This window comes from Pristiophorus japonicus, chromosome 17, assembly GCF_044704955.1.
Source record: "Pristiophorus japonicus isolate sPriJap1 chromosome 17, sPriJap1.hap1, whole genome shotgun sequence".
NCBI classification, from domain to species: Eukaryota; Metazoa; Chordata; class Chondrichthyes; family Pristiophoridae; genus Pristiophorus; species Pristiophorus japonicus.
In genome coordinates, this window is record NC_091993.1 from 36,304,065 (window position 1) to 36,330,866 (window position 26,802).

Here is a 26,802-nt window from a genome sequence, read left to right on the forward strand (position 1 = left end):
CTGAAGACTGGGAGAAATTTAGAATTCAACAGAGGAAGACTAAGGGTTAATTAATAGGGGGAAAATAGAGTTCGAGAGGAAGCTTGCTGGGAACATCAAAACTGACTGCAAAAGCTTCTATTAATATGTGAAGAGAAAAAGATTAGTGAAGACAAACGTAGGTCCCTTGCAGTCAGATTCAGGTGAATTTATATTGGGGAACAAAGAAATGGCAGACCAATTGAACAAATACTTTGGTTCTGTCTTCACAAAGGAAGACACAAATAACCTTCCGATTGTACTAGGGGACAGTAGATCTAGTGAGAAGGAGGAACTGAAGGATATCCTTATTCGGTGGGAAATTGTGTTAGGGAAATTGATGGGATTGAAGGCCGATAAATCCCCGGGGCCTGATAGTCTGCATCCCAGAGTACTTAAGGAAATGGCCCTAGAAATAGTGGATGCATTGATGATCATTTTCCAACAGTCTATCGACTCTGGATCAGTTCCTATGGACTGGAGGGTAGCTAATGTAACACCACTTTTTAAAAAAGGAGGGGGAGAGAAAATGGGTAATTATAGACTGGTTAGCCTGACATCAGTAGTGGGGAAAATGTTGGAATCAATCATTAAGGATGAAATAGCAGCGCATTTGGAAAGCAGTGACAGGATCGGACCAAGTCAACATGGGATTTATGAAAGGGAAATCATGCTTGACGAATCTTCTGGAATTTTTTGAGGATGTAACTAGCAGAGTGGACAAGGGAGAACCAATGGATGTGGTGTATTTGGACTTTCAAAAGACTTTTGACAAGGTCCCGCACAAGAGATTGGTGTGCAAATTCAAAGTGCATGGTATTAGGGGTAATGTACTGACGTGGATTGAGAACTGGTTGGCAGACAGGAAGCAGAGAGTCGGGATAAACGGGTCCTTTTCAGAATGGCAGGCAGTAACTAGTGGAGTGCCGCAGCTCTTTACAATATACATGAATGATTTAGATGAAGGAATTGAGTGTAATATCTCCAGGTTTGCAGATCAAATGGCATGTCAGCCTTCATAGCGAGGGAATTTGAGTACAGGGGCAGGGGGGTGTTGCTACAGTTGTACAGGGCCTTGGTGAGGCCACACTCTGGAGTATTGTGTACAGTTTTGGTCTCCTAACTTGAGGAAGGACATTCTTGCTATTGAGGAAGTGCAGCGAAGGTTCACCAGACTGATTCCCGGGATGGCGGGACTGACATATCAGGAAAGACTGGATCAACTGGGCTTGTATTCACTGGAGTTCAGAAGAATGAGAGGGGATCTTATAGAAACGTTTAAAATTCTGACGGGTTTAGACAGGTTAGATGCAGGAAGAATGTTCCCAATGTTGGGGAAGTCCAGAACCAGGGGTCACAGTCTAAGGATAAGGGGTAAGCCATTTAGGACCGAGATGAGGAGAAACTTCTTCACCCAGAGAGTGGTGAACCTGTGGAATTCTCTACCACAGAAAGTTGTTGAGGCCAATTCACTAAATATATTCAAAAAGGAGTTAGATGAAGTCCTTACTACTAGGGGGATCAAGGGGTATGGCGAGAAAGCAGGAATGGGGTACTAAGGTTGCATGTTCAGCCATGAACTCATTGAATGGCGGTGCAGGCTCGAAGGGCCGAATGGCCTACTCCTGCACCTATTTTCTATGTTTCTATTTTTCTAAACACTTTGCTGCCTGAAGGCTCAGAGACAACTATTCCATATGGACCATGTTTACTGTTTGGACCTGTTCCATAATGTTGTGTTGTGTTAGTGGAACAAATGATGGAAATGATTCTTGTTTACTTCAAAAGTTGTGTTAATAATTGAACAAATAATGTAAATGATTCAGTTTTAATGTAAAATATATTTTATTCAAAAGTTTTACAAACAAAAATAAAATTATTCTTATATCAAACTTTAAAGTTTTCAGTTATGATCACTTACAAACGTTAAGATCACTTACTAATTTTTAAACTTGTAAATTTACATAACTTATAAAAATCTTTTAATTTGAGAACAACAGTTACAACAGTAACAATAATAATAACAACAGCAGCAAAGAAAGGCTGCACCCATCTCACCTCCACCTTATTCTAACACCGCCCGCCATGCTTGGTCTTAGTGTCTCCACCACCCCTGCCCGCAGGCGGTGGCACAGTGTTTTTGGGGTTGGTACCAAGCTTATTCTGTCTAACATCTCGGGTATTGCGCACCTGTTGGGGGGGGGGGGGGGGGTGGGAGGGGGGCGAGGGGGGGGGGGGGGTGGCAGACGGCAATGTAGTGGGCCCAGACTGGGGCAGTTGATTCTGTCAATGGGCACGGGGTCTGGGTGTGTTCCCTTATTGCAGCAGCTAACTCCAACATGCCGTCTCTCATGTGCCCCGACAGTGTCTCAACGACCTGCAACATGCCCTCCCTCATGTTCACTGATAGTGTTTGCACTAGCCCTGACATTCCCTCCTTCATATGCACTGACATGGTTGCAGCTGACTGAGATATTCCTTCACTCATGGTCCCGGACATCGTTCCCATTTCTCGTGAGATTGCTGTTACTTCTCCCGACTGTCCCGTTACCTCTGTCCAGTGATCACGTAAGGTCAATGCTCCCCGCACTCATTGCCATCATGTGAAACACATCTGTTGGATCCTGCACCTCAGGAGAGCACGGTCGAGCTCTGCTTCCTCTCCTCCCCACGGGTGCGGCTCGCACACCACCACTGGGACCCGCAGCTTCGGACGGTGGGGCCCTGGGTGTGCCTCGCTGCACCCCACTAGAATTCCCAGCCTTGGACGGTGAGAATCCATGGAATGTCCCACCAACACTCAAACCACTAGTCAGGGAAGGGGCTAGCAACTCAATGGGCACCACCTGCACCTCCTCCAAAGTGAGTACAAGAGATGGGGCTTCATACAGCCCCCTCCCCCTCACACCATGCTCTTGGAAGGTGGGATTGGCAGATGTTCTCTTCAGGCTCGTCCTCGTCTGAATATTCTTTTGCACCATCAGGGTTAGCCTCAAGTTCTGCAAAATATACAGAACACAGACAAATGGTTAGCAGCAGAGGAGGGGGCAGGGTAGGTGGCAATGAGTAGGCTCACACAGGGCAGGCAGCAGGCTCATTTGAAGGACCACAACGAATGATAGCACACTGCATCAACCAAAGCGTAGCTGATGGAGACATCCCCATGAACCGAAGCATGGCTAGTCCATGCAGTACTTAACATTTATCAAAGCCAGACTGTGGAATTATCAGGACTTACCCTCTCCCCCGAGTGTGGGCCCAGCTTGTGCAGTGGTGGTTGCTTTTCTCCAGGCAGGACCCATCAAAGCAGCGACCCTCTCTTCCAAGGTTGTCAGTGGGTACAGATTTGCCGGGCCTTCTCCTGTTCGAGTTCTTTCCCTTTTATTATGTGCCACCTTCCTCTGCAAAGATGAAATTGCAACTTTTTAGAGAGGGTGTCTTTCTGCTGGGTGGGACATATACAGCTGGTCACATTTACAATTGTAATTCCATTGAATAAATGAAAATATTACTTACACTAACTACTTGACCAGGGTCCTGCCAGTTCTTTTTACACTGGCCTTTAGATCTCGGGGTGGTCACCATTGCACAGTAATCTTCTGCAACTTTGTTCCAGCGTTTCTTCATTTCTTTGGGTGGAATTTTACGTGACCTCTGCTGGTGTCCAGCTCGTGCCATCTGGTCTCAATCACAGTAACTAGTGCCTCCATCTCATCCTGAAAGAAATTCTTGGTCCTTGCACCGCGTTGCATCTTGTACTGCTGCAGCTCAAATTTTTCCAATGCTCTCACACAGCACTCCTTCTCACATAACTGGCTCTTTAAAAATGGCCGATTGCCAACCCGGAGCTGTACTGCGCATGCGCGTTCATTGAAATAACGTCAAAAACGTCACTTCTTTTTCCGCACATGCGCAGAAGGTGCTGCATCGTTTTTTCGGTGCAGACAGCAGGCTCCATCCCCCTGATGCGACTGGACATGCTGCGCGGCACCAAATTTGAATTATACATCGGGGAGACTTTAGCAAAATATTTTTGGCCTAGAAAATGTAACTCTGGCAATACGCCAGAAAACGGGCTTGGGCAAAATTGAGCCCTACAAGCTTCAAACCTCATTAGTCCCAGTTTTCCCCCCACTGTTTGAAAGCATAGTGGCCTGGATATGTCCTGACAGGAAGGTTGCATGCCCAATACCCTTTATTAACACTGCGTATAAACTTCTTCCAGTTTTGTGCTCCAACTGTTCTGCCTAATGGCTGGGTCGACAATCTGATAGACAAAAAATATAACGCCTTTCACAACCACCGGACGTCTCAAAGCGCTTTACAGCCAATGAAGTATAGTCACTGTTGTAATGTAGGAAATGTGGCAGCCAATTTCTGGACAGCAAACTGCCAACAACAGCAATGTGATAATGACCAGATAATGTTTTTGTTATGCTGATTCAGGAATAAATATTGGCGAGGACACCGGGGATAACTTCCCTGCTCTTCGAAATAGTGCCGTGGGATTGTTTACATCTACCTGTGAGAGCACACGGAACTTCGGTTTAACATCTCATCTGAAAGACGGCACCTCTGACAATGCAGCACTCCTGCAGCACCGCATTGGAGTGTAACCTAGATTTTTGTGCTCATGTCCCTGGAGTGGAACTTGAACCCACAACCTTCTGATTCAGAGACGAGAGTGCTACCCTCAGCCACAGCTGACACGCTACAGGTACTGACAAACAAAAGGTTGGCCCAGCTTCTGTCCCCATTGCTTTTCTCTTGAGTCCGTGTATCAGCTCCTGGTGTGCTGTATATTTTCAACCTTTTCCAACAGAAATATTGCTCATTACACAACTAAGATCAGTTTAAAATATCCTAAAAGAAAACATGTGCAAACATTTTGGAGAAGATGAAAAACAAATTTAGAAGGAAAAAGAGCAGAGAAAGTGTACTACAACAAGCATGTGCTCTAGTAATATTCCAAAAACAATTTACTGCAAGATAAGAACGAGGGCCATTAAGATTGGCCAAAAGGAATGCGGAGTTGTAAGCAGTTTGGGCAGCTTACATTCGGTGATTCCCTCTGGGCTGTGACACCCAACACGATGCACCAAAATCCTGGAGCTCATCCCGCTGACTTTCAGCAAGTTACCGCTTGGGATTGTGCTCCCTGATCAAAGCTTGGTGAGTCTATGCCCACATGGCATCCGTAGTAGTTGCTCTCCACTTCTAATGTTAAGTAAGTCACCAAGCAGGACTTACGATTTCAGATGCATGCTCCATATAATTATAATTATATAATTAGTGCTGTGGTGCTAATTGGAGCTGTCACCCCAAAAGTGGCTGCATTGCTATCATTAATCCATCAGCAGAAAAGATTGATCACACTAAACCTGTCCCAGAAAATGCAAATCGCAATGCATTTCACCTCTACACCCGAAATAGCCATTATGTGGTGTCAGCTGTGGTTCAGTGGGTAGCACTCTTGCCTCCAGGTCAGAAGGTTGTGGGTTCATAGTCCCACTCCAGAGACCTGAACACAAAATTTACATTGAAACTGCAGTACTGAGGGAGTGCTGCACTGTCAGATGAGATGGTCAATCGAGAGCCTGTCTGCCCTCTCAGGTGGACTTAAAAGATCCCACAGCACTATTTAGAAGAAGAGTAGGGGAGTTCTCCCAGGTGTCCTGGCCAATATTTATCCCTCAATCACAAACAGATTATTTGGTCATTATCACATTGTGGGAGCTTGCTGTGTGCATATTGGCTGCTGCATTTCCAACATTACAACAGTGACTACGCTTCAAGTGCTTAATTGGCTGTAAAGTGCTTGGGGATGTCCGGAGGCCAATTTGAGATTGTGAAAAGTGCTGTATAAATGCAAGTCTGTCTTTATTTCTTACCACTGCAGTTCTAGTTTCCATATTATAAAAAGGATATAGAAGCACAGGAGAAAATGAAAAAAAGATTTGCTCGGAGGACACCAGACCCAAGAGGGTATACCTATCAGGAAAGATTGAACAGGCTGAGGCTCTTTTCTCTAGAGAAGACTAAGGGGTGATCTGATGAAAGTCTTTAAGATTATGAAAGGGGTTAGACGTACAAGTGAGAGCAGAACAGATGCTGCCTGACCTGCTGAGTATTTCCAGCAGTTTTTGTTTTAATTTTAGGCCATAATAAAACCATTGGGGAATTCAGGAGAAACTTCTTTACCCAGAGAGTGGTTAGAATGTGGAACTTGCTGCCACAGGGAATAGTTGAGGCAACTAGCTTAGATGTATTTAAGGGGAAGCTAGACAAACACTCGAGGGAGAAGAGAGCAGAAGAATATGTTGATGGGGTTTGATGAAGAGGGGTGGGAGGAGGCTTGTGTGGAGCATAAACACCGGCACGGACCTGTTAGGCCAAATGGCGTGTTTTTGTGCTGTAAATTCTATGTAATTGCTCTGACACATCAGTTTTTACAGTATGACAAAGGATTTAAAATGAGAAGGATGGAATGCTGTCAGGTTTATTACATCTATGACACGATCGACTTTGGCATCAGTTTCTGCATTATTGACAACATACATGCATCACAACAACAAGTCTAATGTTAACTCATGGGAGCCATAATCCATCGGATCAAAGGCTTCAACATAAAGTTTAAATTGATGAATGTTCGGGAAACTATGTAAAACAGGTGAAGCTATCAAGTGAATCTATGCAAAACTTGGGAAACAGGTGGTTTCCGTGTTTTATGAAACAGTGACACCTCCCCACACCATCCAAACAACTGTCCATTCTTTTGCTGATGTCTATACTCTGCATTAATCTGAGTCAGAAGGTTGTGGGTTCAAGTTTCACTCCAGGGACTTGAGCACATAAATCTATGCTGACACTCCAGTGCAGTGCTGAGGGAGCTCTGCACTGTCGGAGGTGCCGTCTTTCGGATGAGACGTTAAACCGAGGCCCCGTCTGCTCTCTCAGGTGGTTGTAAAAGATCCCATGGTGTTATTTCAAAAAAGAGCAGGGAGTTATCCCCGGTGTCCTGGCCAATATTTATCCCTGAATCAACATAACAAACACAGATTATCCAGTCATTATCACATTGTTGTTTGTTGGAGTTTGCTGTGTGCAAGTTGGCTGCCGTGTTTCCTACATTACAACAGTGACTACACTCCAAAAGTACATCATTGGCTGTAAAGCGCTTTGAGATGTCCAGTGGTCATGAAAGGTGCTATATAAATGCAAGTCTTTCTTTTTCTTTATGAAGACAAGGGCCCATAATGTGCGATCACCACTGACTTCAAAGAAAGCTACCCACAGTGACGAAAACTTTAGGTTTCTCGATGTGTGATTGATTGCGGCGCTGTCAATAGGGGATTCCTAGCGTGATGCAGCAGTAACGTCAACAAACTGTCTAAGCAACCAATCACACTGAAGAATTCTCACAGACAGCAAACCAGGAAATGAAAAGCACTGATTATCTGTACTTATTAACAATGTTAGAGAGTGAAATAAAGATTGGGACTTACACATGGGATTAAGGTAGAAGCTGAAATATCATGAACAAACTGAAAGAAAAAATTTTAATTGATTAATTTTTATCATAATGGAGAATTAGACATTCAACAGAAATAAAAATTAGTATTTCAGGGCCAGAACGGTTGTTTAGCAGTCAATATGCTGTTAAAATCCCAGATATACCTATTCCATCAAGGCTTAAAACTTAATGGCGTGTTTAACAGTGATATTACCGTGGAATAGCACAAGCTTTCATCAGTTCCATTGATTGGGGAGGGCGGGGGCGCGGGTCCACAGCACAGCAGGAGCAGTGAATGGCTGATGTCAACTTCAGGATTTCTGTCTTTAGCTGCGCATGCACTAAATCCTAAAGTTACGGCCAGTTTCAGAGGGGTAATGATGGCAAACGCTGACAGTTTCACCGTCATTATCCACCGCAAATTTTGGGCCAATAAGTTGTGGGTATAGGCAACATTTATACCACTTGTTTAATGGGAGAAAAACAAAAGCAGTGGTGAATGTGGACATTATTGAAGATGATGGCAGTGTTGAAGGCATGAGATTTATTTTCTACAATGAGCTGGGGTCATGCGTCTCCCCTCCCCCTCTCTGCTCCACAAACTGCTTTGAATTTGATACTTCATTTGGCAAATTTTCTGACATTTTGGAAGCATCTGTAATTTTACCTCTCAAGCCAAAAATAATTTTTTTCTGGAAGAGTTACAGATATTTTAAGTATGAACATAGAGAAAGTTGTACGGACATCAATACAACTTCACAGAGTAAAATCAAAGTCTTAACACTTGCTGGAGAACTGTCAAATGTACACTATATTCCAGTCATTTTTTGTCTTTTGAAATGGTCACAAAGGTTTAATTTCTTGTAATAGAAATAGAAATACACATCCATTAATGAAAAAATGACTGAAATGTAGGACCAGGCACCAGAGCTGATCTTTGTGCTTTCAGGTTGACCTAACTGACTTCTTCCAACCTGGGGTTTACAATCTATTAGAAACATAGAAACATAGAAAATAGATGCAGGAGTAGGCCATTCGGCCCTTCGAGTCTGCACCACCATTCAATATGATCATGGCTGATCATGCAACTTCATACCCCATTCCTGCTTTCTCTCCATACCCCTTGATCCCTTTAGCCATAAGGGCCACATCTAACTCTCTTTTGAATATATCTAACAAACTGGCCTCAACAACTTTCTGTGGTAGAGAATTCCACAGGTTCACAATTCTCTGAGTGAAGAAGTTTCTCCTCATCTCGGTCCTAAATGGCTTACCACCTATCCTTAGACTGTGATCCCTGGTTCTAGACTTCCCCAATATTGGGAACATTCTTCCTGCATCTAACCTGTCCAATCCCATCAGAATTTTATGTGTTTCTATGAGATCCCCTCTCATTCTTCTAAATTCCAGTGAAAATAAGCCTAGTCGATCCAGTCTTTCTTCATATGTCAGTCCTGCCATCCCGGGAATCATTCTGGTGAACCTTCGCTGCACTCCCTCAATAGCAAGAATGTCTTTTCTCTTATTGATTATTAATGTCACAAGGGTGTTGGCTGCTCTAATGTGGACAGGACAGTGTTGTCTCTCGCTTTGTTTAATGCACAATAACAATCGGACACCCACCATGCACATGTAAACAGCTTGGACTAATGCAAAATATAACCAGATACTGTGGCTCACACACACACATCACACTTTCGGCTAAAACACACTGATGGTTGCCCTGCACAGATTTCACACCTTCAGTGACCACAATTGACAGACATTTTGCTGAATTACTACATCTTGATCTCCTCCATACCCTCCAATGGGACCAAACAATTTTGTGTCGTTCAATTCCTCAAAGTCGCTTCATGTCTCACAAGCAACTGCTAATACCTTCTGCCATTGGTGTTCCAACTTTAGTGGGGGGGGCGGGGGGGGTGGTTGAATTGAACCCCCCCACCCCCAGGACAGTGGCGGGTGGGGGGTTAAATTGTTAAAACTAGGAAACCTGACCCCAACCTGCCATGAAGGTACCTACTTCCGGTTTAACCGAGGCGGGCAAGTAAGCTGCTCTCGAGAGACGGGCCGGTAATTATAATATGTTAATGAGGCTCCGTGTCTCTGATTTTGTCAGCCCTTTTGGTTTTAACGCCACCAGCATGGGTTAGCACAGCTCGGGAAACCTGGCAACGAAGAGCGGCGAGAACTGCCAGACCCAGCTGGTGAGATTTTCTCGGCGTAATTTCACAGTCGGTCGGGGGGGTGGAGGGGGTGGAACATCGGCAGTGCGCGCTCTGGTGATGCTTGGGACAGATCAGCAGCAGCAGAGTGGTAGTGGAGGGGATTCCACAAAAAATCGTCGGCCACTGCACTCCGCAGCATAACAGCCGGTTTCCGGCGGTAACAGACCTTAAGGTAAGGGGCAATTTCGGCCCCAAGACTCATCACTCAAGACCTCAAAACTGTCAAACTATTTAGCTCCCTCACTTCTCACCACAATCTTTAGGTTTTCTAAATCCAACCTTGGTGCCGCTTAGTCACTATTTCCTAATTAACGGGTCCTTTTTGCTCTATTTAATGCAGTGCTCCAGACCCTTGCCTTCACTCTTCTCCGCGTTGAACTTTCCTGGCAGTCAATATGGCAGCAGAGGAGAGAGTTTTTAAGAATCGGAACCAACCTTGTCAAAAGATGTGACAATACATCTTTAACAAGACATTGGGCTTGATTTTCAGTCTTCTGCCACGCCTGTTAGCGCCTCGGAGGGACATTCAGTGCCGGTTTCGAGGGGACACGGAGCATTACCGCCCGGAAGTGACGTGCCGGTGTGCAACGCCCCTCGATATTTGGATCGCGCCCAATCCGTAGCACCCTGGTGGGAAAGCCCGTGGAAGCTGGCGTTCTGAGCTGTAGCAGCCAGTGAGGTAAGTAATGTCGACCTGGGATAAGTGTGATCAATCTTATTTTTTGCAATTCAGGTTGTGGCGGCGTGAATTATTTATTGGGAATGTTTTTGGTGGGTTTTTTCAGATTTCCCCCCCCCCCCCTCCGAGGTATCTCTTAGGTCACTCCGAGGCCGACTGTTTAGCTTGAGATTTTCACTTGCTCATCCGGCCTAGCGCTCTAAGAGAGGTGTGCAACGCCTCCCTTAGTGCCCCGTTCCACACTCCGGGCCCAGCTGATGAATTTTGCGGCGGCAGACACAAGCAAACCATCTACTGGTGCAAAATTTACCGCTCCGCCTGGATTAGCCGCCACAACAGAGGCCTGACTGAATTTCCACCCCATTAACTTTTATTGTTGCTTTCTTGTGGATTAAACAATTTTGCAGTTTGGGTTAATAATTGCTATCCTAGAATGCTTCTGACAGTATCCACATTTCTATGATTAAACTCACTGGAAGATTAATTCAATCTCAGGCTCCTGTTAATGCATTAAAACCATTTGGGGAGCTCTAATCAACTAAATTGCATTCTGCAGGTTATGGGTTTTTGGTCTGGCATAATTTATCAAAGATGGCAGAATTTCATACTAACAACATTTCATTGATAAGGCTTTAAACAAATTAAGTACCAGTTGGTGGTGTTCTTTTGCACATTATCCTTTAATGAAAGAAAGGCTTTTATATAGTGTGTTTCATGACCCAAGGACATCCCAAAGTGCTTGACAGCCAATGAAGTACTTTTGAAGTGTAGTCACTGTTGTAATGTAGGAAACTCAACAGCCAATTTGCACATAGCAAGCTCCCACAAACAGCAATGAGATAATGACCAGATTATCGGTTTTAATGATGTTGGTTGAGGAATAAATATTGGCAAGGACACGAGGCAGAACTTCCCTGCTCTGGTTTAAAATATGCCATGGGATCTTTTACATCCACCTGAGACAATTTAACATCTCATCCTAAACAAACTAATGATAAAGTTAATTGAACCAAAATTGTACTGAAAGACCACAACTTCAATTAAATGGGACTTTTCTTCATTGTTGCCTAAGGACTGTAGTTTACCGTATAGACGGACCCTTCATGAAACAGGAACATTATTTGTATTGAACAACCATTACTGAAAGTTTGGGAACACAAGACTCTTTTAGGAACAGGAAAAGGGACAATCTGCAGATAGACACTCTGCAAAACTTCACTGAAACTAAATTTTTTTCTCTGGGAAATCAGTTAACCTGCAAATTCCGAGCAGTGAGTTTTAATCCACAATAACAGTAGAATTAACGGTGCGTTTACTGCACTGAACTGATATTTTCCAATGTGCTCTGGATGTCAGAAAAATACTTGTACAACACAGTACAAGGACATGTTAAGGATGGGAGTGTTAACGAGGAGGGTACATACCACAGTAGCCAGAAAGTTTGGATACTACGAATTGACAATCTGCAGCAAGCACTTATTGTACTGTGATCATTAATTAGGATTCCTCACAAAATAAACAGAATACTCTGCAGCATTTGAAGAACTATTCACATATTTAGGTACTTGCAGCTTTAGTGTTTAATGATTTTCCCAAAAATATTGTAAATACAGTACGAAGCTATTTTGATCAAACCTATTCCCAACAGGCGCTATATTGAAGTACAGGCGTACAGAGCAATCAACGTGAACTTATGGCAAAGGTTGTACTTTCTGTAGCTCGGCTGGGCTGCTGCAAGAAGTATTATCGTCTGCAGAAAATTAAATGCATTAGTGTGGACGCAAGGATCGGTGATCTAAGGGAACTCCAGCTTTGAGCATCCCAGCCCAGCCCCTCCTGATGCTTCTTACAACACTTTCCAAATCTGGAAGACCAACACTTCACTGTTGCTTCTATTCTGATGTGGGAGTCTCCAGAAAGAAAATGAGTGTAGCACTGTAAAAATCAGCTCAGAACATGTGGTAATACTTTTAATGCCTACTGTATTTGTCAAGCCAAGTTCAATCATGACAACCTAAAGCACAACTGTGTAATAAAAAAGCAACCCATACTGAGAGTTGTGGTTCTAACTTCTGATTTCAAAACAAATCTTGTACAAGGTAAGATGCAGTGACTCAAATATAAGCTTATATCAAACTACATATAAGTTTTGACTTCTTCTGCTCAGTGATGATTTAACTAAACTCCTATAAGGGAAACAGCTAACCTGTAAGATTAGTAAATGCATCATAATTAGCAATAAGCGTGTACTTATTTTATGAAAAAAATGGCATCGGCTTTGTATCATTACTCATTGCATTTCCTTTTCGCGGCGATATTTGCTTTCGGTTAAAGTTGTACAGACACAAAGAACAAAGGACAGAATTTTGCCAGCAAAGGAATTGGAATGTTTGTGTCAAAAATCCACTGCTAAAATATTGAACAAGGTGTATAAAAGTGTGACAGAGATTCATCTCCACATTGGCCAGAAATACCGTAGCCCATGCTGCTTTAGATGACAGCAGCACCTTTAGTGAATGGGAAAGAGCAGTCTTGCCAGTGAGCACACGCAGGTGTTGCGCGACTGACTGCAGTGTAAGATAGGACACAGGCCAGACTGGTATTTTCGTCTGCCATCTATTTATTTTCTTTCACTGTCCAGTTCCTGCTCACTTTCTGCCTTGCTGCCAATTTGAAGCTTCATACTATTTTACTCATTGTCTCTTTTCATGTAAATTTTAATCACATAGGTAGGCTTTGTTCTGCTGATTGCAATTTGTCCTTGATGCCAAACTATATTTTCCTTTGCACAGCTGGGAGAAAGGGAGGAGGGGGTTAAAAAGTTTGCAACTGTGTTAGTGGATTGTTAAAAATATTTTATTGAAAAATATGCTGGGTAAAATTGGAGGGTCTGGATGTGGGATTAGATCTTGAGGAATTTTGACACCAAGATCTGGGATGGATTTGATGTTTTGCACATTGGGGGATGGAAATCAGTGGTTTCGCACACCAGTTGTGCAACAATGGAACTAGCTGCAGTTATCTAGGGGGAAAAACAAAAGGAAATACTTATCCCTTCATTGATCTGGCAGAAATGTAGTATTGTACCAGTTTTTCTTAATATGGAGAAAAACATTTCTTTTTTTTTAAAGTCCTGTTTTTGATAATGCAATGCAAGATCATAATTTAAACATTTTTAAAGTAGCCATTGCATAAATCGTATTTTAACAGTGAATGCCTGCACATCCACGAGTGCCTTGGAGTGTTTTTTTCCTACATTAAAGACGTTATATGAATGCATGTAGTTGTTGTTCATAATGAATAATTTGAACATTGTTATTGAAAATTTTGATCACTTTACTGCTTTCTGAACTTTAAATAGAAATAATTTATTTTACTTTATTCAAAAATCCAGAAGATCTACAGTTCCAGTAAATTCTGTAATTTACACAGTTTTCAGCATCAGTGATTTAAGGGGGAAAATGCACCAGTTGTCGTCATATCTTGAAGCACATAAGGAAGGCACTTGAAGGATTGCTTGCTGATATTTTTCAAACCACTTATAAGAGACAGGTGTGTCTATTAAAAGGCAATTGTATGGTGTATGAATAAAAATTCCTTGTGGCCATTTAGAATGAAACTTTAAAACCTTTAGAATGATGGATTACCTAAATTGCTCATATTAATAAGTGTCGGCACATGAGAGATCTTAATTTACAGTACACTTAAGTATTTACAATATACAGTTTTCACCATGCATACAACTATAAGAACACCATCAAAGGCACACTTCTGAAGCATTCCAAACAATATTCGCCCCACACCCATAGGTAATAATCCTGACAATGTGTTACCAAAACAAAAGATCATTCCTAATAACCTACTGGAATTTAGAAAGTGCTTTGTGTGAAGTTCAGTCAAAAAGCTATACTGGCAACCTAAACGGTGAGAGTGGAAAGGACAATAGGAGCTTGATTTCGAAAATGTTCCTCGCTACTGAACATAGCATTCAGCAGTATCAACAATTTGTTGCAATGATTCTTCTTCTTAGTAAAAGCAATGACCAACTAGTGACTATTTTCCTTAAGGGGGGGAGGCACGTTTAATGAAAACAACATTTTCGTCCTACTGGACATATCGTCCATGTGTATATGAATATCTTGTACATATGTATATCATGTAGATATATACACATGTACACTTTTTAAAACTGGCAATTCCCCAGTTCTAAAATGGACTCTAAGAATTTCATTGAAAACTGAAATGGTTACACTGAGACACTGGTCTGATGCAAGAGCTGAAGAACGTACTTTGATGCAGGGACCTGTTACTTCTATTCTGTTTCATGTGACAGAGCAGAGGAAAATGTAACTTTCAATTGTTCCTAGTTGTTAAAATAGGAGGGCTGTTATGGAGAAATGGAAACACGACTGAAATGAAAAACAAGCCATTAACTCATTGTGTTCTAAGGTGTTAAGACTGTTAACACTTTAGTTGCTGTTTTTTTTAAAGAAATTGCTCAAATTTCAAAAAGGAGAAAATGGCCCAATTTGGATTCAGGCACACTCCAGATACATTTCCTCAGATGCAATGCAAAGGCATATGTCCACAGACAAGCCCACACTCCCTATGACACGAAAAGTGACCATATGCACAAAGTAATCTGGAATAGTGGGCCATTGGGTAATTGCAAAGAACACACTGGAAATAATATAGACCTCCACCATAACCTGTTGGCCCTCGATCTTATTAATTGCCTGATCAATGAGACATCTGCAGCCAAGGTGATAGCAACTTGTGAGCAATAATCTGTGGAAACTTCCACCTCCATATCTAGACTGTGGCCACACAGATAATTTCTTCAAATATAAGTAAAGACATCAGAGATGTAAAGACATCAGAGATGAAAGGAACCCAAAAATGCCCAATTTCCATAACAATGAGCTGTAGAATGTGGGAGCCCCAGTTCAGATAATGTCTGTATGCCATCTGGACTGGCTGCTCCTGGCCATGTTGTAACAATTTTAAAGTAATCACCATACAGGCCAGACACAAAGTCCCATAAAGAAATATTAAAAATCTAGTCTTTTACAAGACAGACCTCCAATCTATCACAATCCATATAACTCAAAGCATCTTTCAGTGCTCGTGAGTTTCTGTTCATTGCTGCGGAGGGTGACGAGAGCTCCATAAGGAGCGCCTACCTACATAACACGAAGACTTCGGCACAGGGGTTGGGAAAACTCAAACAGCCAAATCTTTTAAACAACCAGCACCGTTATATACAACATGAATCACTGATTGTAGTGCACAGCATCTTCCCTCTGCTTTTGTTCCTGTGACTCGATGTTATTTGTAAGTAACTCTTGGTCGTTGTTTGACCTGGTGCTGTGCTGGCTTTGTGAATATTTCCCATCATAGTTGACAGGAAACACAGTGGAGATCCTACGCATTTCCATGAAGCAATTTACCGTGAGCAATCTTAGTTGCTGGACCTGGGCTGTTCTCGCTCAGTATGGAAGACAGTAACTGCCTCGTGTTACAGTTCATTGAGACGCAACCTACTTACACAAACGGGTAAGCCGTACATATGAGTAAAAGTCCAAATGGTAATTATACGTGGGGCCTTTTTAGGATTGAAATAAAAACATATACTCAGCAGGTCTGATTCTGCCATTTCCATTTACACCCTATCTAGACTCATCTTTTGTTTCTTAACTTGTCCCATTACCGTCTCCTTTTGCCTTGCACCAGCATCCCTTTTGTCTCTTAATCTCTCCCCCCTTCCACCCAATCACAGACCTTCCCTTTTGTTCTTTCCTCCCATTGCCCCCTTCCCCTACACTTGCTTAAAAATCTGTTACTACTCTAACTTTTTCCAGTTCTGACGAAGGGTCATCGACCTGAAACGTTAACTCTGTCTCTCTCCACAGATGCTGCCCGACCTGCTGAGTATTTCCAGCATTTTCTGTTTTTATTTCAGATTTCCAGCATCTGCAGTATTTTGCTTTTGTCTCTTTAGGATTGAGTTGACTCCATGATGATATACCCCACAGTGCATGATTGGAATCGAATCCATCTCCTGCCCAGTAAACAGATGCCTGTCTCAGACAGCTCGGAGGTACCCCAGGGAACTCTTGATGATTGGATGGCCTGCCTCACTCATTGATGGAACTTTGGAGGGTAACCCTGTCACTTGGAGGGCTGGGATTCTTCAAACTCAGCCGCAGATAACTCCAAACTAATTTTCTACTGGGTAAGCTGCTTCTGGCTAGACAAAAACAGAGTGAAGTGCAATGTTCTGTGCTGGTAAGGTGCATGACTAACTGGTTAAACTCCAGCACATTGGGAGTCACTGTGCCTTGGATCTTGCCAAGTTATTCCTAAAGTTCTCTGGGATAAGGTAAGTGGGGTGTGTTGCTACAAGGGAGTGCATGCACTTTGTATCAGGCAAACTCTACTTGCTGTTGATTCCACATTAATAGATTTCCACATATGCCATACACCCAGCTAGATACAAACTAAGTGGATTTAAACTAACTGGATTTTAACACAATGCTAGCAATTGATCTTAGCGTGGAAGTGATATTTAACACAATGGAGCCATTTTCCTTCTATAGGCACCCGCTTATAATGGAGAATCATGTGATTTTCCAGCTCCAGGACATTTTCATCGCCCGGGCAAGTTCCCTGTGCAGACCCACCTACTGGAGGACAGAAGAAGAATACTGTTTCCTGACGTGGGGAGACCTGGAAGATAGGCAGTATAAATGCATGGAGGGAGATTGCAGGGGAGGTGTCAGGCACCTCCATATATGTGAGAACACACCCTCCCAGGAGGGTGCTGGCGAGTCTGCACCCAGCCCTTCCAGGGTGGCGATGGATCGACGCCTCCTAGCTCTGGGGCGACGGGAATCCTCCTCCTCAGGTGGTACTGCTGGCTCGACCTCCAGCGACTGTCCCCTCATGATGGCCAGGTTGTGCAGCATGCAGCAGACCACGACGATTATGGAGACCCGTTGAGGAGAGTACTGCAAGGTGCCACCAGAGCGGTCAAGGCACCGGAACCTCTGCTTAAGGATGCCTATGCATTGCTCGATGATCCACCTAGTGGCACAATGAGCGTCATTTTATGCATGCTCTGGCACTATCCTGTGGTTCCGCAGAGGAGTGAGCAGCCAAGTGGACAGGGGATATCTTTTGTCCCCAAGCATCCAACCGCAATCCTGATATGGGCCGGTGAAGATGGCGGGCTCACTGGTCTGGCACAGAATAAACGAATCATGGCTGCTGCCTCCCTTGCCCGCTGCCTGTCTGCACGATGCTGACGGCGATGCCTTCTCCTGTGTGCCACCCTGCTTCTGACCAGGTGTACCAGGTGTCACCCTCCCAACACTCCTCCCATCCTCAGGGTGAACCCTGCCAGGCAGGTCTCTGCAGCCCACAGGACTCCACTAAAGAGTCAGACCTGAAAGTTGTACAAAAGTACCGGGGTATGTGCAAACCTCTGAGCAGCACTCAGCAGGTTTAATGGAGCCAAAACAATTAATAAAACTATCTGAAAAGCTAAATACTGCGCATGCTGGAAAATGAAATCAAAACACTAATAATCAATAAAACTGTATCAAAAGATAAATACTGTGGATGCATGCCGGAAAATGAAATAAAAACACTAATAAGTAATAAAACTTTTTACCTTCCAAAGGGCCCCAGCGATGTCGCATTCGAGCACCGCATCGAAAACCTCGCGGGGGCACTGCCAGGAAAAGTCCTGCCTTTTGCTCGGTGAATTTCGCTGTAGTAGTCCCTTTCCAGCGGCCCGCACGCTGCAGAGCTCACCGCTGGAAACCTTCCATTACAGCGGCTTCACCGCGCCGTTTCCGGCGGAAGAGAACACCGCTGAAATCCTCCCCAAGCTGAATATGGTTCGGGGAGGGAAAAGTACCCGACCGCGGCGGCCCATTGATTTTTGCGATCAACCGCCCAAACTCCGCGGTAGCCGTCCCTTCGGGGACGGTGATTTTCGGGCCTATGGTGTGATATTTTCACTGTGTCTGAGGGATGCCACAGCAAAAGGGAACCTCTCCCTCACCATTTATATATCTACAGAGCCAATGCAAAGGAAGCTTCAAAATATATATATCCTGCAGACTTCAAAGCAGCAGATGAGGAACATTATAAGAAATGATATTATTGGAAGTACATCCACATCCCAGCCAATATCGCAAACACATTTTATACCAATTAAAGCATCACATCCCATAATATTGATTCATGTATTTATGTGCTTTCAGAACAAGATAGTTCTCAGGAGAAAAACTTAAGTGCATGTAATGGGTTTCAACTGCTTACATAGTAAACATTTTTTTCAATTTGGCATTTAAATATGCTCTAAGATCAAAAATTCTGATTAAAACTTGTAACACGAACAGTTTTTAGTGAAATGAGCCCATAATTTAATAATTCTGGTTGATATTTTTCAACATTCATGGTACCGTAAGTAAGCCTGGAACCCGTCTACACAAATGATATTAACAAAAGATCGGTGCTGGGATGTGAAACAGACTGTTGCAGATATAAAAATGCAGTGACTGCTGAATACCTGTAGTACGCAATATTGTCAAGTCAGTCAGTGGTGTATTTAAAAAAAAAATTAGCTTTGTAAATATATGATAACAACTTGAATAAACCTTTGCCCTGGCTGGTAAACTACTTAAAGGTTACTTTAGCATCTTAACATCTAAGCCACTCCAAGTAGCCAGTATTCCCTCGCAGCACATGGAAGATTAGAGAGCTTAGAATGGGCAATACATTCGATGCAATAGATTTTCAAGTTAAAGAAACTGGGCTATGGAAACAACTCACCTGTTATAATTCTGGGCACAGAGGGCTTAAAAATATCATCAGTTCTGCACGAATTAGGGACGATTTTGATGCCAGCTTCGAATATCAGGTCATGCAGCAACGACCCCACATAAGATAGGAGCATTGGGAGGGCAAGAAGAACTGGATTTGTGGATGCATCAAAAGATAATGGAGCCTGCTCCAATTAAAATGAGCTTTTCTTGTATACAAATGTCACCCATGAGATGGATCACTCATTTATATTAACGATAAATGTCTTGTTCAATTGGTGTTTAAACCCTTTACTTCATATTGCCATAGCCTTGGAATAACTTCATATTGCCATAGCCTTGGAATATACACCTCCATAAAGATTTGTGCAATGGCAGAAAACTAAGTATTTCAAGGTAAACTCACAAATACTGAAGCTTTAATTCCACAGCTGAAAAAAAACATACTAAAAGCACAAACTTTACATTACTTAACACTAATGTACATGTAACGATTTTTGTAAAAACAGAGACTGCATATATTCTGTGTCTGTTTCCAATGTAGTCAAATCACAATATAATGGTCCTTTCTGTGTATTAAAAATGATGCAGGGTATTGGGTGGTGCAGTGGGCTAGATAGTTGCCTTACTCCTCTGCAAACTAGCTTAAACCTCAGCCCAGACTGATGGGGCAAATATCTTCTGTCTAGAAGGCTACAAAATCCTGTGTGAAGTGAGCTTGGTCATCGTGGGTCCCAGCCCCAACACTGGTAATTAGTGGCGATGCTGAATCAGAGAGGCCACAGCGTTGTTAATGAGCGAAATGGGTAAAACCGTCACATGGGTACAGTAAGGAGTGCACTCCTGAGCGCTGTGGCTTAGCCACATGCACGGAGCGGACTGGCGAGATCTTTACTCTGCACCTGACCCTGCTAGGCCTGCACATGATGTGAACCCACTGCAGTCAAAAGGTGTTCCGTTCTGCAGACAACTGTCACCTTAAGTACAAAGTCACAAAAATGGCATGATACTATACTAAAAAATGTCCACAACCACCACAATTGTCCATAGCCATCACAACAATAGTTACTACTTGCATTTCTGTAGACCAGTGTGGATTTTTGAGGGCAAAGACCTGTACAGTATTTAATTACAATCATATTCTTCAATGTAAAATGTAATCCAATTATTGGACCACTCTCAAAAGTCTTGGCCCCAGATGTTAGAAAGGAGATTTCATGTGGATATGTTTGACAACTATTGCAGCTGGTTATACTGGAGCAAAGTCCCCCGCTTAATAAAAGTTAATGCAGCAATTTGTAAAACAAAGAAATGTAACCTTCCCTCAAACATATATATCAAATTCTATCTTGCAAGATGTTTTAAACCACAGTAAGTAGTGGCTGAGAGAACACTGCCAAGTTACTGTAGGTCACAGGCAAGAACAGTCAATAAGGCTATTTCACATAGAAAGACCATTGTATGTAACAGGAACAGGAGCGGTCAAACAGACAGGGCAAAGATACCTGTAAATGTACATTTTGAAACAATGTTTAGGAGTCGCATTCAGACTGCAAATTAAACTTGTAAAGGAAATTCTGTCTCTAACCATAATAAATACGGTACTGACAGATTTGGGACACATGTTTGGCCATATAAATTATGTTCCTATATATAAAATGATTCTACTTTTCTTTTTGTTGCATTAGCTAAAAAAATATAGAAACTAAAATGTAGATGGCCATTCAGGGAAGAGAGCCGAAAGTACTGACCCAGAGTCTTAGTTTTTAAAATGACTAAAAACCATAGTATATGCCCCCGGATCTCAAGACATTGCATCCCCTCAGTGAGACTACCTGTGTCTGAATAGTTTCTCACACATCTTTACAAATATTCCTCAAATTGCAAATGGTATGGTTTACATATGAAAGTTAGACTGGCAGAGAAATGCAACTGGCTCCAAATGACGTGCAGCATGCTTTGCGAGTTTTTTTAAAATACTTTTTATATTTACGCAAGATTTCTTTATTTTACAGTTTTATGTGTTTGAATATCAATTTTAATGCAACATGCAAGTGTGAAAATTTCACTATTGCTGGCTTTTCATTCACAAATAATTACTAAAACTACACCAAATATTTGATTCTTTCATAAAGCCCACAGTCTATTTAAAGTAACTTTGATCACTGTTGAGACTGCAATCTATGGTCCACCTCAATCATCAGCTTGTGTGTTCGTTTCTGATATTCAGCCATTTACAAGTTAACACATTTGATAAATCAGAGGGATGAAAAAAAATCAAATACATCTTAGGAAACATTTGATTTGTGCACCCTTTAATTATAACGGATATTATCAAGGATGCATTTTTATATTATAATTTGAACAAAAAAAAACCAAAATCAGGTTCTCACTTCTATCTCTTCCCTTCAATCTTGAACCTGGCAATATTTTGAGACATTTAAACAAGTTACCTGTCTCTGTAAAGTTGTATCCAGGTAGCACTGAGCAGTTTTTGTTATTTGGTTTGCAGGTTGATCTTGGAGTTTAATGTGCTTTAAATCCCTATAGTTGCAATCTCTTGCTATTCAATCCACTTTAGTGCAGCCTGTGCATAGCACAGTATTCAAATCCACTGCTCCAGCTTCATCATTTTCTAACATGCTAATTGCCAAGCTTGCAGTCGTGAGATACCAGTATGGAAGCCTACCGAAATACAGTGTATAAGCTATCAAAAGGGATTAAGTGAGAGCAACTCTCACCATCAATTTTTTTTGCAAAAATGCCTGGACATAAAATGGACAATATCATCGAGTAACATGCAGCCACAGGGCTTCTTACAGCTAAACTTTCAGAAACAAATTCACATCAGTAATAGCACATTTTGGCATAGCTAAGATCCATTTATTTAAGTAGGCCGTAAAACTATGCATACTAAACTAAATTAGAGCTGCAGGTAGAACAGATGCATCTGTTTTGACTGAACAGATGGCGATTCATAGTTGTGCATAAAAAATGGTTTAACTCTTTTAGCTCAGCTTGGCAATTTTTTACCCCCAAAAAGAAGCAAGGAGACAATTAAGAGCTTTTCAACTTAACTAAACTTCAGCTGCCAGCCAAGAGCGAGTTAATCTCTCCAGATCCAATAACTGAGGTGTGCAATGGTAGTTAAGTTATGGACCCGATGTCCAGATAATCGAGTGTATTTTGCTGGCAATGCAGAGGTTTGTGGTTACGATTCTGATGTGAAACCTTAGCCCAGGATCACCAAGAGGAAAAATAAATGAAAAGATGTAAACTATCATAGACAGCAAATAAAATGTTCAAAAGCACCTAATAGAAAACGAAAGAACTTCACACTGTCAACCCTATTGTGCTTCTTGCGAACCCATTGCAGGAGAGGCAATGTACAACACAGCGAGTTGTCACCTGCATCTTGCCTCTGCCACTATTGAGCTGCAAGAACAGGCAATCACATTGTGGCAGTGTTGTGGTCACAAAGAAGAGGACTAAACGAGAAAAACATGTTACTACACAGCACATCAGAAAGTTTAGCTGGGAGCTATGCGCTGATTAATATCAGATCCCCCCTCTTCCCAGCCTCTTGATGATCTTGTCACATCTGGCTGACAAATCCTTACAGGCTGATCCAGCAGCAGAATAGCGCACACTGTGCTGCAGGACAAGCTGAATGAGTTAGCAGCAGAAAGCACATTCTGATGCGCTAGCATGAAGCTAATGAAGCTGACTGCTCCAGCAAAGTGCGAGAAACACACACACACATACACACACATAAACATCTCGCCCCAAGGGCCTTCTGCACAATTTGCAAAAATAAAGACAAGACAACACAGCGAAGTCGCTTCATTGGGAAGACAGATAGTTACAGGCCAAAGAACGCCTCGAATGAGTGCAAAATACCAAGTGAGATATCGCACTTCGGAATATGTCAGTTATCATGCATAACATTTTCACTGCATTCCAACTGAAGTATTGTTCCCTTGTAAGCAATTTTCTCCAACACGCGAACACACAGCAGGGAATTATATCCAGATAGCTAATGTTAAAGAATCAACTAGACCAGGAAGGAAAGATCGGATAACAAGTTGTCCGATACAAGAATCAACTCGTTCAAAATTTACATGAAGTTCTTTCCAAAGATAAAGAGCACTTCATACATGGAAAGTTGCACACCTCCCTGACGCTGGCTAGGGCAGAAGAGAGTTAAAGCAAATGACTTACTTCGGACATTGTCAGCAGTGATCAATCTGCACAGCTACCATGCAGTTTGCCATTCCTCGCCGATTTAGAGAGACCTGCATCCGTTCTGCCTGCCTGTACAAGTCGCCAGCAACGTGTCTTTGTGGTGTCTGAACCTCGCTTTTTTTTTGGTTCCTGCTCCGACACTGCACAAGGGGGAGTGGGCTGAAAACCTCCCACTTGGTGTTCTGTGGAGTTAGTGGGGGGGTGGGGGTGTTGCTGGCTCTCCGGCTCACCTCCAGAGCAAACTCTCACCTCCCTGCCCCAGCCTGGCGGCTCTGGGCAGTCCCCTCCAGTCACAGGGCAGTCCCCCTCGCAGCTGCTGCAAACAGGGCACGACACTTATCTTTCACACAGATTCCATCAAACAGAATTGCAGTGGCTCTTGGCTGCTCCGACATCCCGCGAAATGCAGTCAGAACAGATTGTACCTCAGCCCTGTCTGCCGGAACGACATATCAATGCAGCTAGTTTTCTGCTTTCTTTTACAGGAAAAAAAACCCCAGCTTGCTGGAACAGATCCTGGCTCCCTTTGGTACACACCCACATTAATCCACAATGCCTATTTTAAATAACTTTAAAAAAATGTTACCTTTCCATTTATTAGATTAATCTTTTGGAAGAAAAGCGTAGTGATAAGTTTCAATCTTTGGCCTATTTTATTCTAGGAATGCGAGAGGATAAACTGTCTGCTTTTATCAATTAAAAAATCACATTTATCATGCAATCACTGACTTGTGAGCCAGGGGCAGAGTGATGTGTCCCATCGACTGAAGAGATCCTTTGCTGATCTGGCACAGTAAATTATTTAGAGACCATAGGGGCTAGAAATTCGTTTTTTGGTGATAGCGGTATTTTTCCACCAAAAATACCACTATGACTCCGCTACGGGTACAAGGCCTAAAATTCGGGTTAAAGTGCGCCCAGGGGTAATAATTGGCGTTGCATGAGGATTCCTGGCGCAAACCGCAAATTTTCTGCAACTTTTTTCCGAGGCCGCTGTGAGTTGGGCCTCGGGAGTGGGGAAAACACCAAGAAAAAAATTCCAAAAAACAAAAAATAAAAAATCACAAAACCTTCACAAGACACTTAACTATCGAATTGCATCAAATCAAATGCATGTACATGCAACAATAGTTCCATACATGTAGAAAGTCTTCTTGACACTGTCCTAAACCACTGCAGCCTATGTATTTGTAAGTGCCAGAAAAGATGTGATAGCACTGTGCAAATACTTACAGGTTAAGACTAATGTATCGAATAGCAGAGCAGTCACTTAGGATGGGGTGTGTGGGCACAGCCTTGCTTTGAGAAGGTCGTGTGCAAACAGTGAGAGCACACACTAAGCAGGAGACGGCCCTACATGTTTTGTTTGCAGTCTGTTGCCCTTTCGTGGTCTAATTCCTCAGCAGAATGGGTGAAATGGCAATGGAAAGGCAGTGGTGTTTACTCACCCGTCATTTGAAGTTTCAGAATGGCAGCACTTTCCTATTGTCGGCTGAGTTAATCTCCAGTATTTAAACGCAGTCATTAGTAGGGCCCTGGCAGTCACCTCACTCACGGCTGTTCTGGGTGGATGGATGGGCGGCCCTCACTCAAAACACCATTTTTAATTCCAATGGATCGCCAAGAAAGGAAAGGACTTGCATTTATATAGTGCCTTTCACAACCTCAGAATGTCCCAAAGTGCTTTACAGACAATGAAGTACTTTTGAAGTGTAGTCACTGTTGAACTGCAGGAAACGTGGCAGCCAATTTGTGCACGGCAAGCTCCCACAAACAGCAATGCATTAATGACCAGATAATGTGTTTTTTTTAGTGAAGTTGGTCGAGGGATAAGTATTGGCCAGGACACCAGGGAGAACTCCCCTGCTCTTTTTCAATAGTGTCATGGGATCTTCTACGTCCACCCAAGAGGGCAGACAGAGCCTCGGTTTAACATCTCATCCGACAGTGCAGCACTCCCTCAGCACTGCACTGGAGTGTCAGCTGGATTATGTGCTCAAGTCTCTGGAGTGGGGCTTGAATCCACAACCTTCTGATGCAGAGGCGAGAGTGCCACCCACTGAGCTAAGGCTGACACCTAGACTAATATACATTAGCATCAACTGCATGATTGCCACACTTCAGGTGCCAGACATGTATATATATATATAAATAAATATATAAAAAGGAAAAGCCAGTCATTTCCTGTTTGCTTTTCTGATCTTGATAACCTGGCCTCATCTCAAGGGCAGAAGTCAGGAATTTACAAGCAGCTGCCATCCTACAAGCACATCCATAAGCAAGTAGCCTCTCATCATCATCATAGGCAGTCCCTCGGAATCGAGGAAGACTTGCTTACACTCTAAAAATGAGTCCTTAGGTAGCTGAACAGTCCAATACGAGAACCACAGTCCCTGTCACAGGTGCGACAGATAGTCGTTGAGGGAAGGGGTGGGTGGGACTGGTTTGCCGCACGTTCTTTCCGCTGCCTGCGCTTGATTTCTGCACGCTCTCAGCGATGAGACTCGAAGTGCTCAACGCCCTCCCGGATGCACTTCCTCCACTTAGGGATGTCTTTGGCTAGGGATTCTCAGGTGCCAGTAGGGATGTTGCACTTTATCAGGGAAGCTTTGAGGGTGTCCTTGTAACGTTCCTCTGCCCACCTTTGGCTCGTATGCCATGAAGGAGTTCCGAGTAGAGTGCTTACTTTAGGAGTCTTGTGTCAGGCATGCGAACAATGTGGCCTGCCCAGCGGAGCTGATCAAGTGTGGTCAGTGCTTCAATGCTGGGGATGTTGGCCTGGTCAAGGATGCTAATGTTGGTTTGTTGGTCCTCCCAGGAGATTTGTAGGACCTTGCAGAGACATTGAGGCATAAGCAAGTCGCCTCTAACTTGCTGCTAGATGTACATATTCACAAGGAACAGAAGTGCCCTTAAAGGGACAGGCCAGGTTAAATACAGCACCACCTTAGCAGTCAAACATCACAACCATAGATTACCCATAAGCAACACCAAAGGAGATCAGCTAGCAATTTAAATTTATGCCAAGTTATATAGACTAGAACGATAATGTGTTTGAAAAACTGTATGGGATCAGTTATCTAGACCCAGCACAAGCAGTGGTAAGAAAGACTTGCATTTATATAATGCCTTTTGTTACCTCAGGACATCCCACAGCGCTTTACAGTTAATGAAGTACTTTTGAAGTGCAGCCACTGATGGAATATAGGAAACGCGGCAGCCAATTTGTGCTCAGCAAGCTCCTACAAACAGCAATGTGATAATGACCAGATAATCTGTTTTGTT

At 42.9% G+C, this 26,802-nt stretch overlaps 1 protein-coding gene across 3 annotated transcripts in view; it reads right to left on the reverse strand.

Annotated features, from left to right (window-relative positions):
• Positions 1-23,951, reverse strand: part of bnc1 (basonuclin zinc finger protein 1) — a 107,082-nt gene extending 83,131 nt beyond the window's left edge. For all 3 annotated transcript variants that reach the window (XM_070858668.1, XM_070858667.1, XM_070858666.1), the window contains exon 1: positions 23,494-23,951. In XM_070858668.1, the coding sequence (XP_070714769.1) occupies positions 23,494-23,502 (9 nt within the window). In that variant the 5' untranslated portion in view covers positions 23,503-23,951. The remainder of the gene's footprint in view (positions 1-23,493) is intronic.
• Between the last annotated feature and the right edge of the window lie 2,851 nt (positions 23,952-26,802).